Raw genomic sequence first — 16,631 nt, 5'->3', positions numbered from 1 at the left:
GATGATAGCAATTCTAACAGTATGAGTGCATATCAAATTGGGGTTCTGATTTACCTGCTGATTGGTTCATCATCCGTGATGATTGGTGATGTTGATCATGTATTTGTTAGCCATCTGTATGTCTTTGGAAGCGCTTCCCTGGTAGCTCTGACAGTAAAGAATCTTCCTGCAATGTGGGAGGCCCAGGTTCAATCCCTGGGTCAGGAAAATCCCCCGGAGAACGGAAGGGCAATACATTCCAGTATTCTTGCCTAGAGTATTCCATGGATAGAGGAGGCTGATGGGCTATAGTCAATGGGGTTGTAAAGAGTCAGACATGACTGAGCGACTAACGTATACTTTATGGCTTTGGAAAATGTCTATACAGGTCCTCTGCCCATTTCTTAACTGGGTTGTATATTCTTTGATTTTGAGTTGTATGAGTTCTTAGTGTAATCTGGATGTTAACCCCTTACTGAATATATAGTTTGCAAATATCTTCTCCCATTCATTAGATTGCCTTTCCGTCTTATTGATAGTTTTCTTTGTTGTATAACAATTTTTCAGTTTGATGCAGTCCCACTTATTTTTTCCTTATTGTTTAATTTCCACAATGGCACCTCAGTTCAGTTCAGTTCAGTTCAGTCGCTCAGTCGTGTCCAACTCTTTGTGACCCCATGAATCGCAGCACGCCAGGCCTCCCTGTCCATCACCAACTCCCGGAGTTCACTCAACATCCATCAAGTCGGTGATGCCATTCAGCCATCTCATCTGCTGTCGTCCCCTTTTCCTCCTGCCCCCAATCTCTCCCCAGCATCAGGGTCTTTTCCAATGAGTCAACTCTTCGCATAAGGTGGCCAAAGTACTGGAGTTTCAGCTTTAGCATCATTCCTTCCAAAAGAACACCCAGGGCTGATCTCTTTTAGAATGGACTGGTTGGATCTCCTTGCAGTCCAAGGGACTCTCAAGAGTCTTCTCCAACACCACAGTTCAAAAGCATCAATTCTTCGGCGCTCAGCTTTCTTCACAGTCCAGCTCCCATATCCATAGCCTTTTTCCACAGCTACTGGAAAAACCATAGCCTTGACTAGACAGACCTTTGTTGGCAAAGTAATGTCTCTGCTTTTCAATATGCTATCTAGGTTGGTCATAACTTTCCTTCCAAGGAGTAAGCATCTTTTAATTTCATGGCAGCAGTCACCATCTGCAGTGATTTTGGAGCCCAAAAAAGTAAAGTCTGACACTGTTTCCACTGTTTCTCCATCTATTTCCCATGAAGTGATGGGACCAGATGTGCCACTAAATGTTTGACAACAGACGGATGGATTAAGAAAGTGTCGTGTATACGTATATGATGGAATATTACTCAACCATGAAAAAAGAAATCCTGCCATCTGTAACAACATGGATAATCCAGAGGATATTATGCTAAGTGAAATAAGTTGGACAGATAAAGACAAATTCCACATGATCTTACTTATATGTAGACTCTAGAAAACACACTAAATGTTTACTTTTTTTGCTTACTGTTGGTATATCCTCCACTAAATGCAAATTTTGAATGTAGATACTCTTAATTCAGTAACTTGAATGACATCTGTTTAACAGTATGTATTCAGACATATTGTTGAAAAACAATGCATTTTTACACTTTCATTATATTTTTCTTTATGGTTGAAATATAAAAAGAATGAAATAAATTCTAAACAAAAGTGAACCAAAACTTGAATATTCTTCAGATAGCAACATTTTATGTAAACAATATATTTTTCTCTTTCATTTTTAGTATTGTTGTTGGGAATAATATACCAGATTTATGAGTACACAAAAAAAGTTAGTTTTGTATTACAAAGTTTTAGCAAATTGACCCAGTACTCTGACACTTATAATTAGCAACATATTAAGGGACTTGGGGTTTAGTGACATTCAAACTATTAAATACTTTAAACAAAAATCTTATGTCAGATGAGAGTGTAAGGGCAAAGATTTAAAACCACTTATTAAAATTTAAAATAAACAGCAATTTTCTTTAGTAAAATTTCACTTAATCACAAAATGAAAGTTTCACATTACTTGAGTTGTCAATATTCCTTTTTGAGCTTTTAAAATCAACTGTTTCTCAATCGTTTTGTTTCACTGAGGAATTAAAATGTAGTGGACAAATAGCATAGAATATGAATGACATCAGTGAGAATGGCAAAGTAAGAATCTCAGAAGAGCTGCTCCTTCAAAACATAATGAGAATACTGGCAGAGATTATCAAAATAAACTTTTTAGAATTCTGGAAGTTAAAGGTCTGTCTGCTGCAATCTATACAGTATGTAGTCAAAAGAAACACCTGAATTTCAGTAAGAATGTGAGTTTTGTGGAGTTTTAATTTTCCCTACTCTCATTTCCCTCTCCTCAGTTCCACAGTCACCTTAAAAACCAATAGTCTCACAAACTAGAAGTTTAGAGCTCCCAAGAAGTGTCATTTCAGCAGGTTATGATTATTTGACCTATCTTCCAGTTTCCTAGAAACGTCTCCTTACAATGCTTGCCTTTATTTGACCTGATTAAGACCCCTCTCCGTGCAAAGATACATTTCTCTGAAGATATCTGTCAAAAAGAGTCAGCAGCAATTGCTTAATATTGTGGCTGCCTGAAGTGGCCATAACAGTAGGAGCAAAGAATAAGCTGACAATAAAAATAAAAACACTAAAATTAAAAGCTGAGGAATTCAGTGTCCACAGGGGAATTTGAAAGTGCTGTCAGAATCCTGGGAATCTAGAAGTCTATCTATGCACACACAGGATGTTTGCATGCATAGGAAAGACCTGAGAAGGCCTTAACTAAGCTCTCACCTTTGGTTGGCCTCAGGACCTGAACCAGCTGTATGAATACAACATACTAGAAGAGAGCTATGTTAAAAGAACATAAGTGATTATCGTATTATGAACAATAAAGATGCTAAAGTGTATTAACATAATATCCATCTTCTTTTAGAGTTTATAAACTAAGTCAAGCAAATACATACCAGATCTGTTTTTGGAGGATCTGGACACTCAGTGGGGAAATAAGGTGTTGAACTTCTGATTCCACTGTTATCAGATGTTGGCTTTGGAGGCTGAGCATGCTGCCTATAAGTAGCACTTTTAGGAGTCCAACAAAACAGGTTGATTGACTCTCGCACACAGCGTTCAATGTCAATTTCTAGATAGAAAAAAATATATAAAAAAGCAAATATAGAAGCTATTGCTCTCTTTCTGTATGAATCACAAGTTTTCTTAAATACATATGCACAAATATGGCTAAAATGAAAACTAATTAGAAAAGATGTCAGTAAAAAGTAATATGGATATTAATCAACATATGATTAGAATGATAGAGGATATCTGGTATTAATATGTAGATATATGATATATATATAGAGTATATTTCAGTATATCATTATTCAAAATTTTAAATATATTAATCATACATCTTATTAGAGAATCTGCTTCATTAACTTTAATAATATTTTTACTTTCTCAAATTAAAATAAAGGTTGAGTAGAAAGAAGGCTGGAATTTGGGAGTGGGCAAACAAAAGATTGAGATGTTAATGTACCATGATTTCAAGTAAAGTGTACTAACAATTTCACTTCCACCTATTACAGAAGATATAAAATGATCAGGACAAAAATTAATCAAAATCTAAATTCAGTATTTATCCCCTTTTAAAAAGAACTTCTTGATTTAAGTGCAGAAAAGTTTAAGAGAGGTATCACATATAGAGAAATAAAATGCACCCAAATGAAAATGATAGAAAATATTTTCAAAGAAAATTTTCTTTTCTTTTTCTGATCTGAAAGAAATTTAAATACCTTTGATACAGAGGCAATATACATAGGAAATTTATTACAATGCCAAATTATTATGTGTGTGTTTCAATAAGACTGCAACCCCTGAGGAGATTAATATTAACATTCCTGATGGAGAGTAAAGCTGTAACTCTATGGGGAAAATGGAGTTATCACAGAAAGGTGGTAGAAATTGAAGAATTTGGCTAGGATGAAGGAGTTTAGCATGGACCAGCTTTTTCCTTTCTATATTCCTAAGGACTTCCCTGGTGGCTCAGACGGTAAAGCGTCTACCTACAATGCGGGAGACCTGGGTTCAATCCCTGGGTCGGGAAGATCTCCTGGAGAAGGAAATGGCAACCCACTCCAGTATTCTTGCCTGGAAAATCCCATGGATGAAGGAGCCTGATGGGCTACAGTTCATGGGGTTGCAAAGAGTCAGACACGACTGAGCGACTTCACTCACTCACTCAGTATAGTAAATGGTAGTTATCATCATTTCCTCTGTGAAAGTCCAAGTGTGTCAATTCAGACAAGCAATGGAGAAAAATACAACAGAGGGATAAGGTTCCTATTTCCCTTTTTGGAATGAAGTGCTTATATATAAAGGAAAAAGGAAATGGGCACTTAAATTGATTCTGTGAATGGTGCATGAATAGAACTTTATAGAACTGTCTGCTTTTATAAAGTGGAAAACTCTTAGAGAAGGGCAGAGAAATGGACACTTATTGAACATCTATTATGTGACAGGTGTTACATACTTTCACTTAGCTCGTTTAATTTAGTGATTCCTGTAAACAGGTAATGCCATCCCCTGATTTCTGTTGAAGATGAAGAAATTAACACATAATGAAGTTAAGTGATTGAATGTGTTAGGTGTTGTTACCACCAGTAGAATCTCTGAAGTTACTAAAGGGTTATAAGGCATCTTTCACTTCCCAATTTATTTAGATTTGGGAAACAATAGCCAGCAGCTCTAGAAAGACCAGTTACTCAATTTATCTGCTCTTGGTGATGCTTGCCAACTTCACAGTTGGTTACTTCCATTGCTGCACAAAGAGGTCAGATTTCATCACCACCATATGCTATTCCTAACATAAAATCTATAAAACAAGAGTTAAACATGTTTTGGAGCATGGGCCCATTTATTTGAGAAATTGTCAATAGGAAATGTATTCTTCTAAAAAGCTCTTTAACATCAATCTCAACTTAATTTTCCACAAAGAGAAGAATACAAACACCAATGAGAAGAAAAATAAAAGTTCAGATATATTCCTCTACTTCACTTGAGACAGAAGAGATATGTTCATTTTAAAACATTCCCAATTAATATTGTTAAGATAAAAACTTGCAGCTAAAGAGAGAAAACTCTGTCATCTACTTCACACTGTTTAATTTCCAAAGGAAAAGAATTTTGGACCATAAATTTTGCATCCGTAGTGCTCAAATCACTTTGACACATCTGTCACCCATTAAAAGCTTGAGGTCAAGTTACTGATGCAGATGAAAGGTTGTAGTTCAGTCCTTAAATCACTGGCAATGGAAAAGTCGTTTATATCTGCTTCCAAAACACCCTACCAATACCATAAAAGGTTTACAGGGAATCGTGAGAATTCACTGGCATCCACCCCAATTTGAGCCTGATTATTACTACTGGCAAATATCCCATTCTCCATTCACTTGACCCATGTCATCGTTCCATCTCAAAATCCTTCCAAAGTACTTTATCATAACCAAAATATTATGAAAAGTACTTTATAAACTGTACATTAAAATATGCAATTATTCTTTTAAAAATAACCTCTTATCCCAGAGCACTACTACATTCTACCTTGCATTCTCATTTTGATATAATACATTTGTGAAAAAGCACGTACCCTGGATTATGCTTTCCCAGGTTTGATTCCAAGCTCCATGAGGTACACTCAGAAAAATAAGGTTTGTAAATCGTAGTTTATCTATCTTATCCATTACTATTGTTCCCTCTCATAAATACTGAACTATTTCAAAAATTATAAAATGCAACTCATGTTACATTTGGGCAAGGGTAAGTGGAAAAGATATCTCTCCTGAAGCCCTCCATTCTTTTGCTTTAATGCGTATGAACTGCTTTCCAGTTAGAGTGAGCAGCTGTTTCCATGGCACTTCTCTTTACCATCATCTAATTCCCTCTATATTTGATCCCTAATTTGGGCACTAAGATATTATTTTCTCCCCTTTGATTTACTGCATCATTTCGGTGGAACACATTTCCCAGTAATTTCTAAGAGGGATGCACAGAAAGCAAATTCTTTTGGAATTGTCCATGTTTTTAATATATTTATTCTGCCTCTGACTGATAGTTGGGCTAGTCATAAGATTCTAGGATTGATTTATTTTTCTTCAGAGTTATGTAAGGCAAGTGCTCTACTGTCTTTCTTCTGAGAAATTTGATACAATTTAAAGATCACATATATGTGATTTTCTTCTTTTCTGTAAACTTTCAGGAGTTCTGGTGTTCTGAAATTTCATAATGATGGTCTTATTATAATCCTTCAGTTGCAGAAAAAGTTATTGTGTAATATCTGTAATAATTTCTCATTTTTTTCCTTCTCTCTTCTTTCATTAGAAGAGTCCTGAACATCCTGAATAGATTTTCTAATAATTTTGCCCTTTCCTCTTACTTTCCATCTGTATTTCTCTTGTATTCTCTGAGGGCTTTCTTAAGCTTTACCACCCAACTCTTTCATATAAAGCTCAATGCATTTCCACATCATTTTTAATTTCCAGTAAGTCTTTTTAGTCATATTAATACTTTAAAAAATCCTGAATTTTCATAGTTATTATATCTTCTCATAATTGCTTTTCTGAGGATATTCCTTTATTCAGTTGGTGCTTTTCTGTGTTTTTTAGCTGGAGACTTTCCCCAGAGGTTTGGTGGTATACATATTTAAAAGAACAGCACTAAAACTTAGAATGGAAGTTTTGAATATGTGGGCAGGGCTTTGTTACTGGTGGCTTCACTATAGGTAACTTGGGGATATGGTCATTTGTTAGAAGATCCCCAAAAGTAAGGTATTCCTCTTTTGGGGAACATTACATTTCTCCAGAGAATTATTCTTTAACCTGTCTAAACTAATCCTTGCCAGTATTCTAGGCACTGTAGGAACTGACCATGGAGAAGACTAGAGATTGTAACTGTAGACATGTCCTCTCCCTGGCTCTTGGCTATGCTGCTGATTCTGAGTTTCAAGTCTCTTACCATTCTACTACTCCAAAGAATGTACCTCCAAATTTACTTGCAAAAGTAAAAATATTAAATCACAATCACTGAAAACTTGTCTTTATTTATACCAATTTCAACTCCATTACACTTCCTCTTGTGTTGGACAACATAATGGCTGTGAATACTCTGATATAATTAAGCTAAACTAGAGATATATTTAGTATGGTTTAATGGGTATTTTTCTGTTATGTTAAGTCACTTTTGGGTATTGACATAGATTTCCTCCTTGACCAAGTCTAGCCAGACTCTTCTAAGCCTTTTCTCGACTATGTCTCAATCTTGGCCTAAAAAGTTGGCCTGCACAAAATTCTCAACATAATATATAGCAATTCAAGGTCACATCCCTCAGATGACCCTAACACCCTATGAATGCCTTCTTGAGAAAATCAAGGCTGCCAGAAGAATTTACTATTTGTTCCAGGAAACACTTGAAGATAGGGTCCTTGTCTGAAGATAGGTACCTCCGTGCGAAGGTAGGAGCCTAACTTTGGTGTCTATTAGCAAATGCAGATGTATTTCACGTGGACCCAAGGCACTCCTTCACATATTTTACAGTTTTTCACTTCACACGGGTATTACTGCAATAGTGTAATACTGATTAAAATCTGTGCTTACCACTTTAATTAGTGTCTAGCATTGCTTATCTTTGACAATAGAGTAAAGTTATTGCTAATTCTAGAAATTATTTCCTGGAATATCCCCAATGCCTACTATATAGGAGCAATGTGAATGTGTTCTAGCACCAAAAGTTTATGTGCAGGAAAAACATAGTTGACATGTACACAGCCAAAAATAAGACTGAAAAATTCGAAACATTAAACATGTGAAACTGTAAGCAGAGAATTCGGTTCTCATTGATGCCTGATCAAAAGAGAAATACTCTCCTGCTAGAAATATACTTCAATAATGCTATATACACAATTATATGTGCATCATAACTTTTTTTTTTAGACAGGAACATCACAAAAAACTAGCATTCCTGTGTTCACAGGAAACAAACTTGCAGCAAACAAACAGAAGCCACACCTAGGAAAAGTGATATGTTTTATGCATTACTACTATCAATATTGGAAATGGCAACCCACTCCAGTATTCTTGCCTGGGAAACCCCATGGACAGAGGAACCTGGTGGGCTACAGTCCATGGGGTCGCAAAGAGCCAGACACAACTGAGTGATTTCACTTCACTGTCAATTTTAAAAAATAAATTTCAACCAACTAAGCCTGTGAAAAGACTGATTATTTATGTTTTCTATAGAAAATAATGTATAACTATTATTATATGAATCAATGAATATGAAGCAAAAGAGAAGGACAAACACAGAGATATGTCAGACATTTAAAGAATAAAAATATTATGCTATTTTTGTTTTGTAATTTGTTGTGATCTCCTCACTTATTCTAAATATTCTTTTAAAAGCCTAATTTTATATTGTCATTTTTAACCGCCCCTTACTCAGGTGACTTAATGGAATCAGGAAGTAATACTACATGGAATTAATATAATTCAAATTAGAAGTGTTAGTCATAGTTACAGGGTACCATTGAATCCCCTTTAAATAGTCAGGCAAAAATGCTCTGGGCCAGTACAAGAATGATAAACCAGTAATAAGATTAATTATACACATACACATATGTACACATTACATACACACACACATATTTGTTGAATGAAGGACTGAGCACATTTTATAAGCACAATCTTGGTTATGCAGTCTGAGGGGGAAATGATGGTTCAATACGTTACTGGGCTCCTACTTCACTCAGACTTTCATGTTCCTGATATGTGTACACGTGCTTCCTGGCACATTTTGCTAAGCATCTATCATCTCTGCTGCTTAGTGCCTACAATGAAGTGAGAAATAAAATAGCAAATGCAATAAGCATTACTGACACACAGATACTTAAACTGTTTTCTATTCTTAACATAATTGTCTTGATCATTTAGCAGCTGAGCAGATATATATTATGATGCAAAGCAGCTGGTGTTGCTAATAGAACACAGCTCACTTCAGAAAAAAAAGAACGCAGCAGCTTGGAAGATCCAGCACCAGATCAGCAGTAGCCATCGTTTTCTCCTTTTCTTTTATACTTAACAGTGAATCCAAAACAAAACTGGAAATCTGATTCTTTCTTGGCAATAGAACCTTGTATTCAAGGTCAGTAAGCATGTTTTCATATGACTGATACATGTTTTTACTGAAGGACTGAATGGTTTACATTTTCCAAGGTAATCCAATGTAGCTTTTTAAAATAAAAGTATGAAAATTTTGGTTATTTCCTCTATGTTATATAATATTTACTAACTAGCCTATAATCATATGGCATATTATTCCTCTTCATTTTCTCTGATCTTGTTTATTGGTTTGTTTTCTGTTTGACTCAGCGCACTCACACTTAGACGGGAAATGTAGTAAGGAGTTATTTTCCATTCTGTTGAGGATCATCATTTAAGATAAGGCAACAAGAACATACCAGATTACAGCAGACCCTTGAACAACATAGGTTTTGAGTTGCATGGGTCCACTTACACATAGATATTTTTCAATAGTAAATATCACAGCACTACACCAATCCACGGTTGGTTGAATCTGTAGATGCAGAACCGTTGATACTGAGGAAGAGTGGATGTGGAGGAATAGCAGATACAGAGGAACTGGTATATAGAGGATTGACGGGAAATTATATTTTGATTTTTAACTGTGGCAAGCAAAGGCACCCCTACCTCTGTGTTGTTCAAGGATTAACTGTACTTTCATTTTTGTATAGTGATATAAGGTTAGGTGCTTCCCAGGTGGCACCAGTGGTAAAGAACCCACCTTCCAGTGCAGGAGATGCAACAGACACTGGTTTGATCCCTAGCTTGGGAATATCCCCTGGGGAAGAAAATGGAAACCCACTCCAGTATTCTTGCCTGGAAAATCTCATGGACAAAGGAGCCTGGTGGGCTACAGTCTATGGGGTCTCAGAGATCAGGATATGACTGAAGCGACAGCACACACGCATGCAAAAGGCTAGGTAGAGGACTGGAAAGAATGTGACCCAAAAGTATTATTACATTTTAAAGTAAAAATGTCATATAGAACAATATATGTTAAAAGTCATTTTAGGTATGATATATATATATACTCATTTTGGTCCTTACATTATTATTTTCATTATCCATCAGCAGTATATATGGGGAAATTTTAAACCTAACTTCTGACTTTTAAAGATTTTTGAGGCTGACTACTTTTAAGATACTTCAGAAGTGTAAAATGTTCTGTATATTTTAAAAATACTTTAAAAACCTAACACACACATAAATACTCAACAGTAAAACAAAAATAAACAAATTCCATTATTGAAACAAATAATGTCCTGAAACAAAGTACGTTTAATACCTGATTGAGACTGTAAGATAATTTTTGGACTACTCAAAAAATTTCAGAAGGCAGAATCCCTGTCAATCATAAAAAAGACTGCTTTACTATGGAGAAGAGTCTTCCTATGGAAAAGAGCCTTGAAACCTTGGGACCAACTTTAAGATGTATTAGGACTCTAATCTACTCTCACCTTTCAAGGTAAGTAGAAAAGTCTGATCAACTCTAACCTTATTTTTCATTATAGTTCTGAATACATAAGAAACCTTTAACTTTATAAACTATTTGCTGCTGCTGCTCCTGCTGCTAAGTCGTTTTAGTCGTGTCCGACTCTGTGCGACCCCATAGATGGCAGCCCACCAGGCTCCCGTCCCTGGGATTCTCCAGGCAAGAATATTGGAGTGGGTTGCCATTTGCTTCTCCAGTGCGTGAAAGTGAAGTCACTCAGTTATGTCCAACTCTTCGCGACCCCATGGACTGTAGCCCACCAGGCTCCTCTGTCCATGGGATTTCCCAGGCAAGGGTACTGGAGTGGGTTGCCATTGCCTTCTCCATATAAACTATTTATGTACTGCAAAATTAGTGATGTGCTAAGAGCAAAAACTAGCTCAGTGTTAAAGGAATTTATCCAGCTTCTAAAAAGCAACTTACAATTTGAATATTTATGATTTATTCTACTGGCTTTGTGTTTTTTTCAGAGACATTTATTTTCAGCTTGGAAGTCATATTTTCTAACATCTGCTTTCATATTTTCCCCTTTTCCATACAATAATGCAGTATTCCCTTCCCAACAAGGAGATAACTAGGTAAGATTTTGAAAATACATTTTCATGATTTTCATTTCACTGACTCTGTGATCATGTCAATAAAAATATATTACTCTTTCATCTCTCCTTAACCAATTTAAATTCAGAAGAATTTAATCTTTCATCTAAATCTTAATGTTAACATGTAACTTCTATGGGTGGGGATAAAATCTCCGTATTTAATTTCCAATACGATTGTCCTTTTGCAATTCCATGAAGATGTGCTTAGGAATAGACATGCATTAACATTACATAGCTACGAGCAGAAAATGTAAACAATTATGGATTCTCAGCTTCAGGTAAAACAGTATAAAATCTTAGAGGGCTGACAATACAAAACCTTCACTGAATAACTGGGTACTTTTATTGCTCTATTTTTTCATCTCATCAGCTCTCCACAAGCCAGAAATAAAGGAATTATGGATACCTACTGAAAATACTCATGTTAAGAATCCTTTGCCTTTTGCTCATTATAGAGCTTCTTGAAAGGAATGTTCAGAGACTAGAATGCACCTCAAATATCAATACAGCATTCTATTTCAGGAATGATGTATTGAAGGAAAAGTATCTTTTCAAGGATACTTTTCATTCTTTTAAAAACAGTGAAAAGAAAAAAAAATACCTCTATAGATATATTTGAAAAATATCCCTAATATGGCCTAAGATCCTGCTTGATCACTCTCTCTTCTAACCACTTTCCTTCTTGCACCAAGGATACCACTCCAGTTCCCTGAGTTTGGGGCTTTTGCAGCACTTTCTTTCCTCTGTCTAGAAGATGCTCCCCTCTCTCCACTTCTTACTTCCCAAAGTCAATTAATTTCAGATATTACCTTTAGTATCACTCTCTTAGAGAAGGTTCTTTACCTCCCTCAGACTTGGTAGTGTTCTGTAATAAATTCCTACTGCTTTCTGTAGCACTTATCATCATTATTTATTTAATAAAGGGGTCACAAGTATAGTTTAAAAAAATCTGGGCCACTGTTTACAATTGGGAAATTATACATAAATACCATGAAAACCCTATTTAATTTATACTTATCCCTAAATGAAAGCAAGAAATTATTCACTGAACCCTATCCAAAAGGAAAAAGAAAAGGAAACTCCAGATCAGTTCTTATTGATCTTTTTTCCTACTTTACTACCCCAGGGACTGCCACCAGTACCTTAAATCTATGATTTCATAAACTAAGTTGAATTTCTTCCTCACTCTCTCATTATCATTGATTTTCAGTTTCATCTTGTGGAAAAACGGGAAAATAACAAGACAGCTTTAAGGATTCTGCATATTTTAGTACTTTGCTCTATTTCTTAGTTTTTAATAACTTTAATAACTTTTCTCTCAGTCTCAAAATATATGCTTATTATTTGAAATAAATGGCTAGGATTTCTCAGCATACATCTTAGGCAACCTGGTACATAACTGTGTTGCTCAAAATACATGTGATTTTTGTGACATATACTATGCTATGCTAAATAACGATAAAGACTGCATTACAAAACTGCTTTAAGTCAAAGGGATACGTACCTTTGCTGAGCTACAATATTTTTGAGGAACCAGTGAAGTGCTACATGATAGACACTACCAGTATTTTTTATGTATGTGTTGAATCCTACTGTAAAGTACGTAGGTAATACTGAGATAACATCTTAAAAGTTTTATTTAAAATGTTTTAATTAGATTTCTGTAATAAAACATACATCAGACAACTAAGATTTTTCAACCAACTGTTGATTTCTTCCTGCAAAAAGGATTTACTTTTCACACGTTCAAGTTCCTTCAATATACACAGTATTTCCTTCAAAATACTTTATACATACTTATTTTTTTCTTTCAGAGGTAAAGTAAATATTTTAATCTCTGAGGGTAAGTGAAGTGTTCTTCCATACAGATTTCCTAATTTCTTTTATAGATTCTCTAAGAAAAACTTCTTTCTTACTTTAAAAGATTCCTATGTTTGAAGATGTTCAGAGGTACAAAGTTATGCATTCTGAGAATTTATTTCAACCATAATCACATAAATATGCTGAATTAATTTTTAACTGTAAAAAGGATATACACCAACAAAGCAAAAAAGCAATTAAACATTTCAGCTATTACAAATCCACTCTAACATTATTACTATTTTGGTTTTAGTCAGATTATCATATTCATCTTGGGAACTGCTTATATGTATCCTTAAAAATATTATTTTGTCAGCCAGATGGACACAACAGCAGAATAATATGGCTGGAGGCTGACAGACCTCATCCTGTAGTTGGGTTTAATGGGTGGTAACTTTGGAAACTATACCCTTAACACCGGTGGCCAATATCCAGTACTGAATGGTGCTATGAAAAACCCAGTACTTCTTCCAAAATACCCTACTACTATTTTGAGATTGTATGAAAAATGCCGAATATACTGCTCTCATGGTTATTTCCTTTAGTACTTAAATGACACACATACCAATACATGTTAAGAACTTTCAGCAAAATTTTCTAGCACCACTTGTACCTCCTTGGAATGTGACATCACACTATATCATTTACTAAAGGGAACAGAATTTGGAAGCAGTTTTTGGCAAAAATAATAATGCCTTTCTGCTCTGTTCTCTCTTCAAGAATTAAAAGGTTAGTACAAAGTTATGGAAAGGAGGAAGAAAAGAGAGGGAATTTACAAAGACTGAATGTCACACATTCTTTGTACGTTTAAAGTATTAAATGCTACACATACTTTAAAAAATAGTTATGAGTATTTGGTATCAGGTTTTGTGTCAAGTAGATTATGCATATTATCTGTTGTGCTCATTTTAATGCTAAAACAGATATTTTTAGCTCCATTTTGCTAAAGCTTTCCTAATGTATAGGATTCTCTTTCCAAAGAGATTAACAACTTGTTCATGTTCACACAGCTAATATATGCCAGAGTTGGGGGATGAATTCTCTTCTATTTCACTCTACCTACCACTCTTCTCAGCAAAACAACCGTACTGAAAGTTTCCAAGATCACACAGGTAGTGAGTGGAACAGTTAGGACTCAGACTCCTATGTCTTGACTCCACAGACTGTGCTTTCTATCCACTAGACTATGTTGTTTCTGAGCAATGAAAAGAGATACTCTTCTTAGTCATAATATGCATACATACATATACATTGAAGGCTTACTTGGCTTCTCAGGTAATTCCTCAATTGCTTTTGCTAATAAGGAAATCTATATGATTGATATCAGTCTCAACAATTTATAGAAAAAGCCAAATGGGGTGATTGCTTCATTTATTCTACCAATAGGAAAGCAGTCACGATGGAAAGGAATAAGTGAGGAAAATCATAATAATGATGAGAACATTAATAATAATAATCACTTACATAGCTCTTGCTCTTTGCAAGGACTGCTCTAAGTTGTTTAGATGCACTTATTTACTTAGGACAACAATCCTGTGTGGTAGGTACAATTATCATTTACATAAAATCAGGGCTAAGGAAACAGATACAAAGAGGCTGAGTCAGATCCCTAAGGTTACACAATTGAAAGTGGTAGAGCTAGTATCTAAAACCCAAGTGATCTGACTCTACATTCCATGCTCTTAGTCACTAGGTTTGTTGGATCTCTCTTTGTAGAAAGAAGCAACTAGAATGGGACAATAAAAAAAAAGGCAAGGGCATTTTGTTTACAAGGTTACCAACTGGATGGTGATTCCATTACATTACTGTCAATAGATGTGTTGAACAGTGAATTTGCCAATCTGCTTCAGAAAAGAATTTAGCTAAATTTGTTCTGATTGCTTACTTATGTTTTTAAACACAGTTAAGTGGGGATTTCAGTAAAGCAAAATATATTTAATGAGTTCAAATTAATGTTTAATTCTAACCTATCTTTATTTACAAAGTCTACCTCAAGAATTAAGGTAAAATATAGAGCTAGCCTATCCTTTCTCTTTTTTTTGCAGTCTTAAAAAAATGGCTTTTTTTTCCTTTCAAATATGTCCTAAGTTTATGTCACATAATACTTTGATTAGAAAAGGCATATTCAGTGTGTTTATATGTATATTAACCCAGATTCACTTTTTAGGCCTTCCCATGACCACTTCTGAGTTTCTTCAAGCATCAGGTATAGTTAGGGGGCTCAACATGATGAAAAGAGCCATCTTTCAGATTTAAGTAGGAAAGACATCCCAAATAAGTGCACTGTGATTAAAAATAAAAAGAAACGTAGGTGTACTTAAGGGCAAAGTTTACATTTAACCCCTCTGTCTTTTTTTTTTAAGTCACATTTTTTCTTATAAACATTTTCTTTCCCAACTGGAATCATATACAGTGGCCAAGTAAACGATGTGCCAGAATAATGGCACTGAGGATCCATGCAAATTACATCAATAGAAGGCATTCCATCCTACTTTCAAAACTAAGTAGTGTTTTCCTTTTCAATGAGTCAGTGCTAACCAACATATATGCTTACTTTCTGATTTCAGAAATAATGACTTTATTTTAATGTACATGCAGAGTTACCACTTATCTGCCTGTTCAATATGAAAATAGATTCCTTCACCAGTGTATAACTGGAACATTTATGCATGTAATTGGAAAGGCAAGAAATTTGCTTTACTTAAAAATGCATAATCATCATTTCTAACATGTATTTTTTAGACATGACCAGAAAAATTCCTTTCATCCTAATCAATCATCCTCTGTTTACTTTGGCAAGTTAGGAACAAGAGGAAAACATCTGCAGAGTTACAGACAGTATTTGTAGTTTGTGAAACTAGCTTTTTTTTTGGGTAACTGTTCAACATCAATAGGAAAATCAGAGATAACTTGATTTACATTAAGAATCTCCCAGGGGGGGGAAAAAAAAAAGAACTAAACTACTATTTGTTCATATAAGAAGTTATCAACTTTAATTAAAGTTTGATAAGTTAGGAAGCTGATGGTGATACTTTTAGTTTGGGAGGAAAGTAGAAAGAGAAGTTTTAAACAAATCCCATGTTTCTTATTAGTTTCTCAACAAGGATGAAGATTTTCAACAACAGAAAAATGCTGAAATACCAGGTATAGATCAGCCACTAAAAATAAAAACTGGGGTAGGCAGTGGTTTATTATTCCTTTTGAGAGGACTTATTAAATATAAAATCTTAAGACATCTTTTGTTCTTTGATTTTTTGACAAATTTATCTCTTGGATAATTTTAAGTGTGTTTATTTTCAGTAATCACTTTGGTTGCCTGCAAATATGAAGAATAGCAATAAACTCATAGATGGGTTGGATCCAAGGAAATGCAATTTGAAATAGAATTTTTCTACTTGAAAAATACTTTGGTTTCTGCAAAAATGTAGTTTAGTTTTTGTTTTTTCTCCACAGATTATTATATCCTATGCAACCATATTATTTCCATCTTTTCAGCTATAGCATAAAAGCTTAAACTAT

General features: G+C 34.8%; 1 protein-coding gene across 2 annotated transcripts in view; it reads right to left on the bottom strand.

Annotated features, from left to right (window-relative positions):
• TBCK (TBC1 domain containing kinase) overlaps positions 1–16,631 on the bottom strand; it is a 216,323-nt gene that overhangs the window by 85,051 nt on the left and 114,641 nt on the right. For both annotated transcript variants that reach the window (XR_009601134.1, XM_027971381.3), the window contains exon 23: positions 2,996–3,171. Coding sequence is in view for 1 of the 2 variants with exons in the window: in XM_027971381.3 (XP_027827182.2) it covers positions 2,996–3,171 (176 nt within the window). In the remaining variant the exon portion in view is untranslated. The remainder of the gene's footprint in view (positions 1–2,995; positions 3,172–16,631) is intronic.

This window comes from Ovis aries, chromosome 6 (genome assembly GCF_016772045.2).
Source record: "Ovis aries strain OAR_USU_Benz2616 breed Rambouillet chromosome 6, ARS-UI_Ramb_v3.0, whole genome shotgun sequence".
In the NCBI taxonomy this organism is placed as follows: domain Eukaryota; kingdom Metazoa; phylum Chordata; class Mammalia; order Artiodactyla; family Bovidae; genus Ovis; species Ovis aries.
The sequence above is the reverse complement of the archived record's forward strand: the minus strand, read 5'-3'. Positions and strand labels throughout refer to the sequence as shown.